Genomic DNA, 14,488 nt, shown 5'->3' on the forward strand with positions numbered 1-14,488 from the left:
TAGAAAATGTAGCCAAATAAGATTCCCAATTTAGGATAACTTGTTCAGATTGGGGCTCACCGGAGGAATTCTCCTTGCGTACAAGCCTGAAATAGTTGTTTCAAACGAGTGCTGCACCGACATAGCCTAAAAGTGCATTTTTGGTTTCAGACTGATATACTTTTTTCCACCGAAATCAAACTACCGAAATAAATGCCACACGCGTAACTTGTCACATGCTGACCACTGACGGCCGACGCGCGCAAGTGCGTAAGCATCACTGCAAAAAATGGTGAGTTTCAAGCATGTTACGTCCCCTTACAAGGGGGAATTTATTCAACAGAGAACTAATAATAATAACACTAATCCCAAGAGGGCCTTTGTATCACCTTGTACTCGGGCCCTAAATATGACAAAAGGCTGACAAAGAGTCATTGTATTAATGCATTTAATTGAAATAACTCTCAGGAGCGAATCTTTCAACTAAGATATACTATTATATTTACATATCTACATCTACATTTACATCTGAATATGACTTGTGTGATGTAAACCCCATCACTTAACCCTGAGTTGTTAAATTTATAAGCACTTGCCCACAGGCTTCCTAAGAGACAAAAAAGAGCTTTAAGCCCCCTGCTGGTAGCTAAATCCAATTCCTACTTAAATGAACCTGGATGAAAACATTACCTGACATGAACACTGATTGGTGCAGTTCGGGCCAGAAGTGGTGTAGCTGGAACACTTCTGCCTTCAACATTGGATGCACTTCTTGGTAAAGAGTGAGTTGGACTGTGAATGGTAAAATCAAAATAAGAGCTGTATTGTGAAGAACAGAAGACATGTAAACGAGAAAATACAGTACACTGTACTGTACTTATGCAAACACACATGAACCAGATGTTCTCAGTTGTCATGCAAAAGGTACCTGACAGAACTTGTAAGAGAATTGCGACGAGTCCTCATTTCGTAGTAAATCTCTACAGGAGAGAGTTTCCTGCTGAACCTATGGTCAGGGCTGCCTACAGTTAGCCGAGGCTGGGACAGAGAGCGCTGATCTGCAGCCACACTGGGAGAGGACTCTTGGCAGAAATATTACAAAAAATTTAAAAGTAAGTAAGGTTACAAGCAGGTAAATATACACTGCCATGGAAAAGTATTTGCCCCCTTCTCAAATTCTTTTTTTTTTTTTTTTTTTGCAGTTTCCCCACAATGGTTAAGCTCATCAAATAAATGTAACTATGAAACAAACATAACCCAAGTAAACATTTCAAAGTATTCAAACCCATCTGGTCCTGTGTGAAAAAGTAACTGCCCCCTAAACCTAATAACTCTTTGGGCCGCCCTCAGCAGCAGCAACTGAAATCGTGTTTTCTGTAACTGGCAATGAGTCTTTGCGATCACTGTGAAAACATGTTGGTCCACTCTTTCTTGGAGAATTGTTTTAATTCAGCAACAATTGAGTTTTTATAAGCATGAAATTACTTTTAAGGTCATGCTATAGCTTTTCAATTAAATTGAAGTTCAGACTGAGACTAGGCCACTCCAAAACCTTCATTTTGTATTTATTTTTTAAGCCTTTCAGAAGTTGACTTGCTGGTGTGTTTTGGATCATTGTCCTGCTGCAGAACCCATATGCACTTTAGCTTGAGGTCACAAACTGATGGCTGAACATTCTCCTTCAGGATTTTCTGGTGAAGAGCAAAATTAATGGTTCCATCAATCACAGGCTCACAGAAAGTGGTCCAGGTCCTGAAGTGATTTAGCAGCCCCAGACAATTGAGTTTTTATAAGCATGAAATTACTTTTAAGGTCATGCTATAGCTTTTCAATTAAATTGAAGTTCAGACTGAGACTAGGCCACTCCAAAACCTTCATTTTGTATTTATTTTTTAAGCCTTTCAGAAGTTGACTTGCTGGTGTGTTTTGGATCATTGTCCTGCTGCAGAACCCATATGCACTTTAGCTTGAGGTCACAAACTGATGGCTGAACATTCTCCTTCAGGATTTTCTGGTGAAGAGCAAAATTAATGGTTCCATCAATCACAGGCTCACAGAAAGTGGTCCAGGTCCTGAAGTGATTTAGCAGCCCCAGACAATCACACTACCACCACCATGTTTGATGTTCTTTTTCTGAAATGCTGTGTTACATTTACGCCAGATGTAACGAGACACACACTTTCCCAAAAGTTAAACTTTCGTCTCATCAGTCCATTGAATATTCTCCCAAAAGTCTTGGGAATGTATTTTTTTGTTTGTTTGTTTTTTCAAGAGTAAGTAGAGCCTTTACGTTCTTTTTGGTCAGCCGTGGTTTTTGCCTTGGAACTCTGGCATGGATGCCGTTTTTTCCCAGTCTTTCCTTATTGTTGAGTCATGAACACTGACCTTAACCGAGGCAAGGGAGGCCTGCAGTTCTTCAGATGGGGCAAAAATACTTCTTCACATAAGGCCAGGTAGCTTTGAATAGTTTTTTCCCTTAAAAGGTCCCATATTCTACCAAACTAACTTTTATAGTATTTTGGATGTAATATTGGCTCTATGCTGCCTCAGTAAACGTGAAATATGAATTAAAATCAACCACACATTCCTGAGTACCAGTTTTTTTGCAGAGAGGCCTGAAAGCAGGTCATTTGAATTTCTTGAGCTTATCTACGTCACAAGTGAAGATCTCCTTCCCTTTCCGCTCCTGAGCCAGTGCTGTCAACATTACAAACACGTGGGATCGCACAAGTGGGTCTTCTACACAGAGGCAACCAATCAGTGGAAAATGGGTGGTCTTAGGCAAATATGGACAAAGCGAATACAAAATTGGATCAAACAGAAGTAGCTATCAGAGGGGCCTTTTCTGGAAACTCGTATGACAAAACCAAGGTGGTTGTTTTTTTTTAATGAAATGGACACTTTTATACTAAGTTCATGTTAGCGAGTCACTCTCTGGAGGTCTAAATAGACAAAATATTGGACCTTTAATAAACAAAATCATTTAAAATCTGCATTTTATGTTTACTTGGGTTATCTTTGTCTGATAGTTACATGTTTGTTTTACATTTTGATGCTCTTAAACATTAAAGTGGGGAAACAAGGCAAAAAAAAAAGAAAGAATGTGAGAAGGGAGCAAATACTTTTTCACGGCACTGTAGGTATAGATTTGAATTGAAACCGCTATCCTGTTATATTTAATGTAAATGATATTTGTCTAAATTCACCATAGTGTAGTTAGTTACAAGAAAGTGAGACAATACCATTGTCATGTGATGTTGAATCTGACATGGAGCTTGTACTCTCTGACATAACACCATCCTCTGGAAGACAATATAAACAAAGATTCACGTTTTAAAAGCCCTACTGAAAGCATTACCTCAACCGGCTGACTTCGGCAGCGACCCACTCGCCCTCCAATCCCTAGCATTTTGCTTGCTAATGTGCAATTGACTAGCAACAAAATGGATGAATTACACTGCCGGATGAGCACCCAGCGCGACAAAGACAAAGACCCGGTTGACACAAGACGTACCGGACAGTAGGGTTGGGCATCAAGAATCGATTGGAACCAGGACTAACGTTACAGTTCTCCCAGAATCGTTTAAATTAAAATATTTCGGTTCCCAGTTTCAATTGCCACAGTCTGCTGAGTGGCAAAAACCAACGAAGAAGAACGCGCACAAAGACATGCTTCTGCCCAATAGCGGCAGCGAACAAAAGTGTGTCTTAACTTTGTTCAAATAAATGACCAGTCGCCTCAGTGCAACACTTGGAATAAGATTATACTGTGCAAAGGAGGCTTTCATGATGTGTAGAACTCTGACGTGCTCCCTCCCTCTCCGAGCCTCAGCCTACACAGCACGGAACTTCAGTGAAACTTCAGTCAAATTGGGTGAGTGAAACAATAAAATACGTATATGGCAACATTGATCATTGGTTGCACTTTTGCACTGATGGTTTTTAACGTTTATTTTAGTCTTCAAACCAACGTAATAGCCGATGACAGAAAAAAAAAAAAGCTTAACATTGAGCTAAAACTTCAACAAAGGTCAAACTAGAAACTTGACATCACAATGAATTGTGAGAAAATTCACATAAACACAAACCTTGTGCCTCATTGGTGAGTAGGCGAAGGAATCGTTTTATAGCATTTGGTTCCATTCACTCTTTTTCTTACCGTCTCAGTTAACTTTCGTTTTCAAAATTCACCTGTGTCATGTAAAGTAACTTTCGTGCCAAAATGCTGAGTTCTGGTGTGTACCCTTCAAAATAAAAGGCGACCAGCTTAAAACAGGAAGTCAAGTTCAAACTTGTACATATAAACCATTTGACATGATAAAACAGTCCCAAATAACTATTTTAACGATACTATATTTAACTTTTCGCTGAACCGTTAATTAATGAATATTAATTACGCTCGCCGAACAAGTCAACGAAATTGAAAAAAAACACCCGGACTCACCCCTCATCATTCTCGGGGACTTTAACAAAGCTAAACTCAACCACGAACTCCCTAAATACAAGCAGCACATCGACTGTCCTACCAGGGAAAATAATACTTTAGACCACTGCTACACTACGGTAAAAAACGCATACCGTGCTATACCTCAGCTGGCAGCCTGGATGAATATACGGACACTGTCACATCCTATATCAGTTTCTGTGAAGAGGTTTGTGTACCAACAAAATCATTTCGCACATTCAACAACAACAAGCCGTGGTTCACTGCTAAACTTAAGCAGCTTCGCCAAGCTAAGGAGGACGCATATCAGAGCGGGGACAGGGCACTGTATAATCGAGCTAGAAACCAGCTGACTAAAGAAATTAACATTGCAAAGAGGAACCATGCAGCAAAGGTGGAAAAACAGTTTAGCGAAAACGACTCTAAATCAGTCTGGCATGCATTCCAATCGCTGACTAATTACAAGCGACGATCCCCCCAAGCTGAGAACAATAGCACACTAGCCAACGACTTGAATACCTTCTACTGCAGATTTGAAAAGGACAGTTTCACACCACACACCAACCCGGCCGCACCCGCGACCACAATCACACCTCTGACTTCTGCGTTAACCATCCATGAACAGGATGTGAGACGCATCTTCAAACAACAGAAGATTAACAAAGCGGCAGGCCCGGACCATGTGTCCCCATCCTGCCTCAAAGTCTGCGCGGACCAGCTCGCTCCAGTCTTCACTCAGATCTTCAATAGATCTCTGGAAATGTGCGAAGTTCCATCCTGTTTCAAACGCTCCACCATCATTCCAGTCCCCAAGAAACCTGCAATCTCGGGTCTGAATGACTACAGGCCTGTCGCTTTGACATCTGTGGTCATGAAGTCCTTTGAACGTCTCGTGCTGGACCACCTCAAGAGTGTCACAGGTCCCCTGCTGGACCCCCTGCAGTTTGCCTACCAAGCGAACAGGTCTGCAGATGATGCAGTCAACATGGGACTGCACTTCATCCTAGAACACTTCGACAGTGCAGGGACCTACGCGAGGATCCTGTTCGTGGACTTCAGCTCAACGTTCAACACCATCATCCCTGAACTCCTTTCATCCAAGCTTCTCCAGCTCAGCGTCTCACCTGCCATCTGCCAGTGGATTTACAGCTTTCTGACGGGCAGGACACAGCAGGTCAGGCTGGGGGAGGCCACCTCATCCACACGCAGCATCAGCACTGGGGCGCCCCAAGGTTGTGTCCTCTCTCCGCTGCTCTTCTCTCTCCACACGACTGAGACTGCATCTCAGCGAACCCGACTGTCAAACTCCTGAAGTTTGCAGATGACACCACTGTCATCGGCCTCATCAAGGACGGTGACGAGTCTGCATATCGACAGGAAGCGGAGCGGCTGGAGCTGTGGTGCAGCCGACACAACCTGGAGCTGAACACGCTCAAGAGTGTAGAGATGATCGTGGACTTCACGAGGCATCCTTCGCCACAGCTGCCCCTCACGTTTTCCAGCTGCCTTGTGTCAACCGTCGAGACCTTCAAGTTCCTGGGAATTACAATCTCTCAGGACCTGAAGTGGGCGACCAACATCAACTCTGTCCTCAAAAAGGCCCAGCAGAGGATGTACTTCCTGCGGCTTCTGAGAAAGCACGGCCTTCCACCGGAGCTGCTGAGACAGTTCTACACAGCGGTCATCGAATCAGTCCTGTGTTCTTCCATCAAAGTCTGGTTTGGTGCTGCTACAAAAAAGGACAAACTCCGACTGCAACGGACAATCAAAGCTGCTGAAAGGATTGTCGGTACCCCCCTACCCACCCTTGAGGACTTGCACGCTGCCAGAACTAAGACAAGGGCGTGCAAAATCCTCTCGGACCCTCCGCACCCCGGTCACCAGCTCTTCCAGCTCCTTCCCTCAGGTAGGCCCTACCGATCAATGCAAACTAGAACTAGTAGACATTCCAACAGCTTCTTCCCTCTTGCGATCAACTTCTTAAACACCTAACCTATAATTCCATTACAACAAGCTGGCAATTTTTTGACTTGAGTTCGTTGTCACATTTCTGTGGGGCCAATTATGTAGCACTCGTGCACTCACTGTAGTTGTCTCGCCATGCTGCACTATTTGCATATACTGGCCACTCATGCCAGAGTAGCATCTGCTCCATTTGCACACTGATTGAGGAGTATCTGTAACATTTGCACAACCAACATTGTCCCAGATTATCGCACTACTCGTCACTTTAAACCGCATACACTCCTTGAAGTCTCAGCGCCCTTTGCACAATGGTCATTGCACCGGACTATTGCAATATTAGTCATTCGAACTGCTCTAAGTGCGAGAGGACTCTGCATCTTTTTGCACAATTGTTTTTTGTCAATGTCTTTATGTCTCCAAAGTGTTCTGTAAATTGACTGTCTGTTGTACTAAAGCGGCTCCAACTACCGGAGACAAATTCCTTGTGTGTTTTGGACATACTTGGCAAATAAAGATGATTCTGATTCTGATATTAATTCAATTGGGTTAGTTCCACACACATTGCCTTTTAGGTCACAGGTTTGATATTGATACTGGTTATGAAGAACCCAGAGTCAAATGTTCATTTTAGTCAATGCTGCGTGCTGCGCGGCACGGTGGACGACTGGTTAGAGCGTCAGCCTCACAGTTCTGAGGAGCAGGGTTCAATCCCCAGTCCCACCTGTGTGGAGTTTGCATGTTCTCCCCGTGCCTGCGTGGGTTTTCTCCGGGCACTCCGGTTTCCTCCCACATCCCAAAAAACATGCATTAATTGGAGACTCTAAATTGCCCGTAGGTGTGAATGTGAGTGCGAATGTTGTTTGTTTCTATGTGCCCTGCGATTGGCTGGCAACCAGTTCAGGGTGTACCCCGCCTCCTGCCCGATGACAGCTGGGATAGGCTCCAGCACGCCGGCGACCCTAGTGAGGAGAAGCGGCTCAGAAAATGGATGGATGGATGGCTGCGTGCTGCTACGAAAATGGATGTTCATAATTTGGACACCCTTTATTTAAACCATGCAAACTTTTTTTTTGACCCAGCCCCCTAAAAGAATCGGAATCGAGAATCGCTTGAAACTGGAATCGAAATGAGGAACCGGAATCGCTCAAATTCAAATGATGCCCAACCCTACCGGGCAGTGCTATACAGCCAGATAGATTCTCAGTATATACAGCCTGGATTGCTTGAATGAGGCGACTGGTAAATCCAAAGGAGGATTTCTGGTCAGCAACTCATGGTGCTCCAATGTGGATGTAATCTCCTGCACATGTTCACCGTTATTAGAACAGCTCACTATTAAATGCAGGCCATTCTACTCCCTGGCAAAATTTCCATCCATCCTGCTTACAGCTGTGCACATTCCACCTGAAGCCAATGCTGCGGCTGCCTAAAAGGAGCTCCACGGTGTTATCAGTGTCTGTGAAACACACCACCCGCAGGCCATTTCCATCGTGGAAGGAGATTTTAATAACTGTAGTCTGAAAAGAGTGCTACCTAAATATTATCAGCACGTCAGCTGCTGTACTCAGGACAACAAGACATTGGATCACTGCTACTCCACCATAAATGGGGTGTACAGTTCTGTCCCAAGGCCTCATTTTAGGAAATCAGACCATTCATCTGTATTGTTGCTGCCTGTCTACAAGCAGGAGGCAAAATGTTTAAACCCACTTTGAGGACTGGACAGTGCAGGTCAGTGGAGGACACACTCAAACTTCAGGGATGCTTTGCTTTGAAGCAGTGGACTGGACAGTGTTTAGAAACCCTACAAATGTGAGTGAGTACACTGATAACTGCTGACTACGTTAAAACTTGCCTGTAGCCTTAACATCTATAATAACAAAGTGTTTTGACAACCTGGTTAAGTTTTACATCAGTAAGAACATATCGGTCAGTATTGACCCAGTTCACTTATCGGTCTAACAGCTCTGGATGATGCTGTATCATTGGCTCTGCATACTGTGCTGAAACATCATTTGTCAGAATGTTGTTTAGTGATTAGAGCAATGCTTTCAACACAATTATTGCATCTAGACTTGTGTCTAAGTTGAAGGACGTTGGCCTCTGCAATTCCATCTGCATGTGGCTTGATGAATTTCTGACAGGAAGACAGCAGACAGTACAGAGTGAGGAACATCCACTCATCTACCACAGTTCTGAACATTGGTGCTCCACAAGGCTGCTGCCTTAAGGCCTCTTTATACTCCCGCGCTCGCGAGGGCGACAGCGCCCGCATTGCATCACATGACTGACGCATTGGGCCGCGTGGCCCCTAAGACACTTGACGCGCACACGGCACAAATTGTCGCCACGCGCAGAATGCCGCGGAGATCATCTCTCGTGATTGGTGCGTTTTAGTCACATGCTGTGATGGCGTACTCATACTCAGCTTTCCCCTTGGTTCCTCAATACTGCCATCTTGGCTGATATTGGCTGTGCGAGGAGGTGCGCAAATATGTGCATCTTTATGATGCTAGCACTAAAAATTACAAAGATGCACAAATGTCAGCGAACGCCTGGCGTGAAATTTCCACGGCAGTAGGTTAAGAGGTGTTGGAGTGGAGAATGTGGAAACTCATGAGGGACGGCTACCGGAATTGGCCATAAAATGCAGATGAAACTCCACCCCGTGGTGTCCTAGCCAATACCAGCCGTAGTGACACCCCGACTGGGAGGAGAACTGAAGCACACTTTCAAAACAGCGCGTGTGGGTTGCGCTCGAGTATAAAGGCGAACTGCGCGCGGGATAGCCGCAGTGACGTCAGCGCGGTCGCTCCCGCGCGACTATAAAGAAGCCTTTAGCAGACACTAGCCATCCAGCACATAAACATTTTAAGTACTTAGCATTGGGAAAGCGCTTCCAAAGCATCAGGGCTCAGACCACTCACCTCAGGGATAATGTCTATCTCCAAGCAGTTAGGATTTTAAATAGTAGGCCTAACATTTTAACATGACATAATTATTTGCAGGGTGTGTGTGTTTTTGTTTTATTGGTGCTGTTTTATGTATTTAGTTGGTTGTCAATGTTGGAGTTAGACGTACAGTATCTCAGGTGTTTTATTTATTAATTCGCTATCTGCGTTACGGCTGAGAGAGTGCCAGAGCACAACATATTTCATTTGATCGGAATGTACATTGTACTTTTATATGAATATGACAATAAACTTGAACTACTAACTGGAATTCAATTTACATTGTACAAATTAAGTATTTATTGTATTTCATTTCAAGAACTTTGGTAACGGTGTCCATTACCTGTGTGACAGCCCCGATGAACTGTCCTCTTGCTATTTGGGAAGTTTCTGTCTGACTCTGTATGTCTGTACAGGGCACCAGTAAAGATAGCTTTCATCTGCTTTCTTTGGGCAGCTTCATCCTGCACATCCAGGCACAGTCAATTGTGTTAGACCACAGTGTAAATGGCAATATTTAAGGTGTTGACTTACTTCTACCCTGCAGTTGGGAGGCATGCCAGCTCTGCGCTGAACAGCTGGGGGTTTCTCCCCCGTCTCCAGGGGAAAAGCTTGTGGCAACTTCCCAGTCAGCTCCTGCAGAAGAAATCAATTAGCTGAAATCCCTCTTGCTGGCCTAAAAGGTTCAAGGATTTTATAAAAGCACACCACTTAAGAGATTACTTTAAGTTGCTATAAAACTATCCTTTAAATGCTTCACTTCTCTGAATAGTTATGGCAGAACTAATGTTTTTGCCATAAATTACATCTACGACAGCACAAGTGAGCAATGCAGAAACTTCTAATTAACTATACTGGGAACACGAAATGATCTAAAAATATAGTGTGTGTTCACAAAGGGTGACTCACTAAAAACACATGGATGTGTTAAATAGCTGTGAATGAACAGCTGAGGCAGCTGTGGCAGGCATTATTATGTGGAGACAGCTGTCGATGGAATATTGACATCCCCACTTTATAATTTGAAGGACAAAAACGTTCGTCAGTGGATTTTAGCTCAATGCACGTGTGCTTTCAATGTGCATCACTCTGGATTGTTAAATCATCAGTATCTGATCAAACAATAATGAACAGGCTCATCAATGCATGGCATCGCAAGTCGCATTTCCAGTCACTTTGTTTTTTACATAGAGCAAATGATTTTAATAAAATACTGTTTATGTTTCTATATCCATCCATCCATCCATTTTCTGAGCCGCTTCTCCTCACTAGGGTCGCGGGCGTGCTGGAGCCTATCCCAGCTGTCATCGGGCAGGAGGCGGGGTACACTCTGAACTGGTTGCCAGCCAATCGCAGGGCACATAGAAACAAACAACCAGTCGCACTCACAGTCACACCTATGGGCAATTTAGAGTCTCCAATTAATGCATGTTTTTGGGATGTGTGCGAATGGGATGTGGGAGGAAAACCGGAGGGCCCGGAGAAAACCCACACAGGCACTGGGAGAACATGCAAACTCCACACAAGCGGGGCCCGGGATTGAACCCTGGTCCTCAGAACTGTGAGGCAGACGCTCTAACCAGTCGTTCACCGAGCCGCGCAAAAAAAAAAGTCAGATTTAAAAAAAAAAAAAAAAACTATGCAAAATAACTATGATATGCAAGAACGGTATCATGGTGAAGTGACAACAGGCTGTATATGGGCCGAGGCTGTTTGCAAGTCAAATAAAAACTACAGTCTTCTATACAGTGATATCCAGTAAAAATGTTGAAAGTCACAATTTTTGTGTGGTAATACACTGATTCAATATACTGGTATCAATTGTAGTCTTAAGTCTTATCTTTGAAAGCATCGAAAATTACATGCATCGATTCATTTTACATCATCAATAGTAATTATAGTACTAAGAGGATAGTGTCTGAAAACAAAATTATTCTAACTTTATGTGCAACAATGTACAATATAAATCAATAAATGTCAATAGACAAAGGTAGTACTCACTCCTTCTTGAAAACAAACAAGTTTGAGCTCCTCGACGCGGGAGTTAAGCAGAGCCTCCAAAGCCTGCTTCCTCTCTTGCAAAGCTGCAACCCGCTCAGCCTGCAGCTTGCCGTCGTGGCACACTTGAACATCTACACAACACATTACACACAAGCAACCTTGAGAAAATCGCAAAGATGTGTTAAGGCCTCTTTATACTCCCGCACTCGTGCGTCCGACAACACCCGCAGTGCATCACGTGACCGACGAATTGGCACGCGCAGCCCCTCTGCGTCGCTTGACGCGCACACGGCAAAAATTGTTGCTGCACGTAGAATGCCACAGAGATCATCTCTCGTGATTGGTCACATGCTGTGATGATGTCACATGCTGTGATGATGTAATCAGCGTTCTTCCCAGTTCCACATAACACGTATCATCACTAAACGTATCATCTAGTCATCTAGGTCCATTTGTTCTAGCAGACTCTGTTCCACGGTCGCCATTGTTGTTTCTTTGTTCCTTGTAATGGAAAGGAAAGTAAAAACGGCTACCGGAAATGGCCATAAAATACAGATGAAACCACCCTGTGGCGTCCTAGCCAACACCAGCCGTGGCAACCACCCCCACCCCCGGCATGGAGGGGAACCGCAGCACACTTTCAAAACAGTGCATGTGGGTTGCACCTGAGTATAAAGGCAAACTTCGTGCGGGATAGCTGCAGTAACATCAGCGCAGTATAAAGAAGCCTTTAGTGCTCACTGTAACTTTTTTCTAAAATTTACAGCCATGTATTGTGTCTGGGTGGGGTGTTGATTTTCACACTTTCACAATAGGTGTGTATTGGTGGTGTCTGCTCCCAGTCTCACACACAGACACACACACACTCACTCTCTCACACATACACACGCATGCACGCACACACACACACACACACACACAAAATCACACACAGTGCTCTGATAAGATTATCTGACAGCTGTGGTGTCAATATGTGAACAAAAGGCCTTCACAGATGCAGATGTTGTTCCAATTGCTTGTTCCACTGAGACAAACACTATTGTTTTCATTTGGTTAGACTGTTAGAAAAAACACAAGCTGAAAATTCCTCCAGGCCAGGCCTTAGTAGACTTGCCTAGACATGAAGGTGTGTGCATTTACACCAGTCTGCGGGACTCTTTGCAAGTCATTACTCACCTGGAGCTCCCACCAAACCCATGGATGTAATCAGATGGCCTTTGACCTCCATGTGGTTTAATTGTGGGGTCTTGACGATTCACACTCCCAGCCACACCCTCACCTAATGAACAGAAATCTGGGTTTAAATTTAAAATGCAGCTGAAGCCCAGATGTATAGCAATGTATTGCCCGCTGACCTTGTTGTGTCAGCCATGTGCGTTTCCTGGTGTTGAGTCAGTGGTCAGCAGGGGATGACTTTGTGTGTCCCCTCGTTCAACATAGCATCAGGAGACAGCAATTCTGCTTAGGAGGAGCTTACTACGGAATCCTTCAAAAGACAATATGATATTTCAGATGTGTAACAAAATAGTGTTGATTGTATTTTAAATCAAGCTAATGTGACTGCATCAATATTTGTACCACTTGTACAAACATACATAAAAATAGGACCACTTTAAAAATGAAAGCAAATGCATCACTGTTGACACTTCAAGAGGTACACCTGCACATTCTGTTGAGATCAATGCAAGAGTTCAATTAACAAAACATTCTGCTTTTACAAAGATGCCAGTTTTGACTGATACTGATACAGTAATAATTTAACAATATGGTTAGTATTGTAGCGGCACCGTGGACGACTGGTTAGCACATCTGCTTCACCGGGTTCAAATCCGACCTCCCCTGTGTGGAGTTTGCATGTTCTCCCCGTATGTGGGTGGGTTTTCTCCGGGTACGCCGGTTTTCGCCCACATCCCCAAAACATGCATGGCAGGTTAATTGAAGACTCTAAATTGCCCATAAGTGTGAATGTGAGTGTGAATGGTTGTTTTTTTATATGTGCCCTGCGATTGGCTAGCAACCAGTTGAGGGTGTACTCCACCTCTCGTCCGAAGATAGCTGGGACAGGCTCCAGCACGCCCGTGACCCTAGTGAGGATAAGCAGTACGGAGAATGGATGGATGGATGGATGGATGGATGGTTAGTATTGTAGTAATAGTATTTGATGACTTGAAACTCCTCGGTAACAAAGGCAGGATACATTTTTTTAAATCCACTATACTTCCAGGATTAAATAATTGTTAGAACCCAATAGTACAAGGTCCATCCAATCGTCAATCCATTTTCTATAGCACTTGTCCTCATAAGGGTCGTAGGTAACTGGAGCCTAACCCAAGTCACTTCGGGCGACAGCTGGGATAAAGCCTGCACTGGTCGTCAGTCAATCACAGGGCACATATAGACAAACACAATTCACACTAACATTCACACATTTAGAGCAGGAGTCACCAATCTTTTGGAAACTGAGAGATACTTCTTGGGTAATGATTAATGCGAAGGGCAACCAGTTTGACAGACACGTTTGCACAAATGACATACCTTTAACCTTAATTATATATTATTATGAATTACTAATATTCATCTATGTGAAGACAATGACCATGTTAATGATTTATCACAATAATAGTCAACAATTATTTAAACGAAGTAGGAAACAGATCAACATTAATAATATACAACAATTTATTTCTATAAATCTCTGCAAGAATTGAAATTTTCAAATGGTCACTGTTACAATATTCCTTGCAAATCACAATGTTCCATCAATAGTAAACTATTTTTAGACCAGTCATGTTGAAAAATCATATGGTCCTTGGGGGCTACCTGGTGGCCTCAGATTTATAGTCTTTAATTGACCTAAAAGCGTGTTTTGAGAGGTGGGAAATAGCTGTAGATCCGTAGAAAAACCACACAAGGACCAGGAGAACTTGAAAACTTCACACAAAGATGTTCTAGGTTCGAACCCGATCTCCTAACTGTGAGGCAGACGTTCCAATCACTGCCATGCTACCACTTGCAAGAATATACTGTATAGAAATGAATCCTGAACCTCTGTTTTATCCTTAATAAATAATTTTTAAAAAGTTTACAAAGTTCTTGTGCCTCAAGGCAAAGTGTGAAAGTAGGAGTCTAAAATTACCTCGGTGAATTA

At 43.5% G+C, this 14,488-nt stretch overlaps 1 protein-coding gene across 2 annotated transcripts in view; it reads right to left on the minus strand.

The window, feature by feature from the left end:
- ccdc120b (coiled-coil domain containing 120b) overlaps positions 1-14,488 on the minus strand; it is a 32,682-nt gene that overhangs the window by 4,784 nt on the left and 13,410 nt on the right. Inside the window, exons 2-9 of one of the 2 annotated variants that reach the window (XM_061785271.1) lie at positions 12,696-12,826; positions 12,517-12,619; positions 11,341-11,471; positions 9,874-9,975; positions 9,683-9,803; positions 3,222-3,281; positions 908-1,061; positions 670-771 (exon numbers count right to left, since the gene is read on the minus strand). In XM_061785271.1, coding sequence (XP_061641255.1) covers positions 670-771; positions 908-1,061; positions 3,222-3,281; positions 9,683-9,803; positions 9,874-9,975; positions 11,341-11,471; positions 12,517-12,568 — 722 coding nt within the window. In that variant the 5' untranslated portion in view covers positions 12,569-12,619; positions 12,696-12,826. Of the gene's footprint in view, positions 1-669; positions 772-907; positions 1,062-3,221; positions 3,282-4,067; positions 4,772-9,682; positions 9,804-9,873; positions 9,976-11,340; positions 11,472-12,516; positions 12,620-12,695; positions 12,827-14,488 lie in introns of those variants that run through there. The other variant, XM_061785272.1, reaches the window with a different exon arrangement.

This window comes from Phyllopteryx taeniolatus, chromosome 9 (genome assembly GCF_024500385.1).
Source record: "Phyllopteryx taeniolatus isolate TA_2022b chromosome 9, UOR_Ptae_1.2, whole genome shotgun sequence".
Lineage (NCBI taxonomy): Eukaryota > Metazoa > Chordata > Actinopteri > Syngnathiformes > Syngnathidae > Phyllopteryx > Phyllopteryx taeniolatus.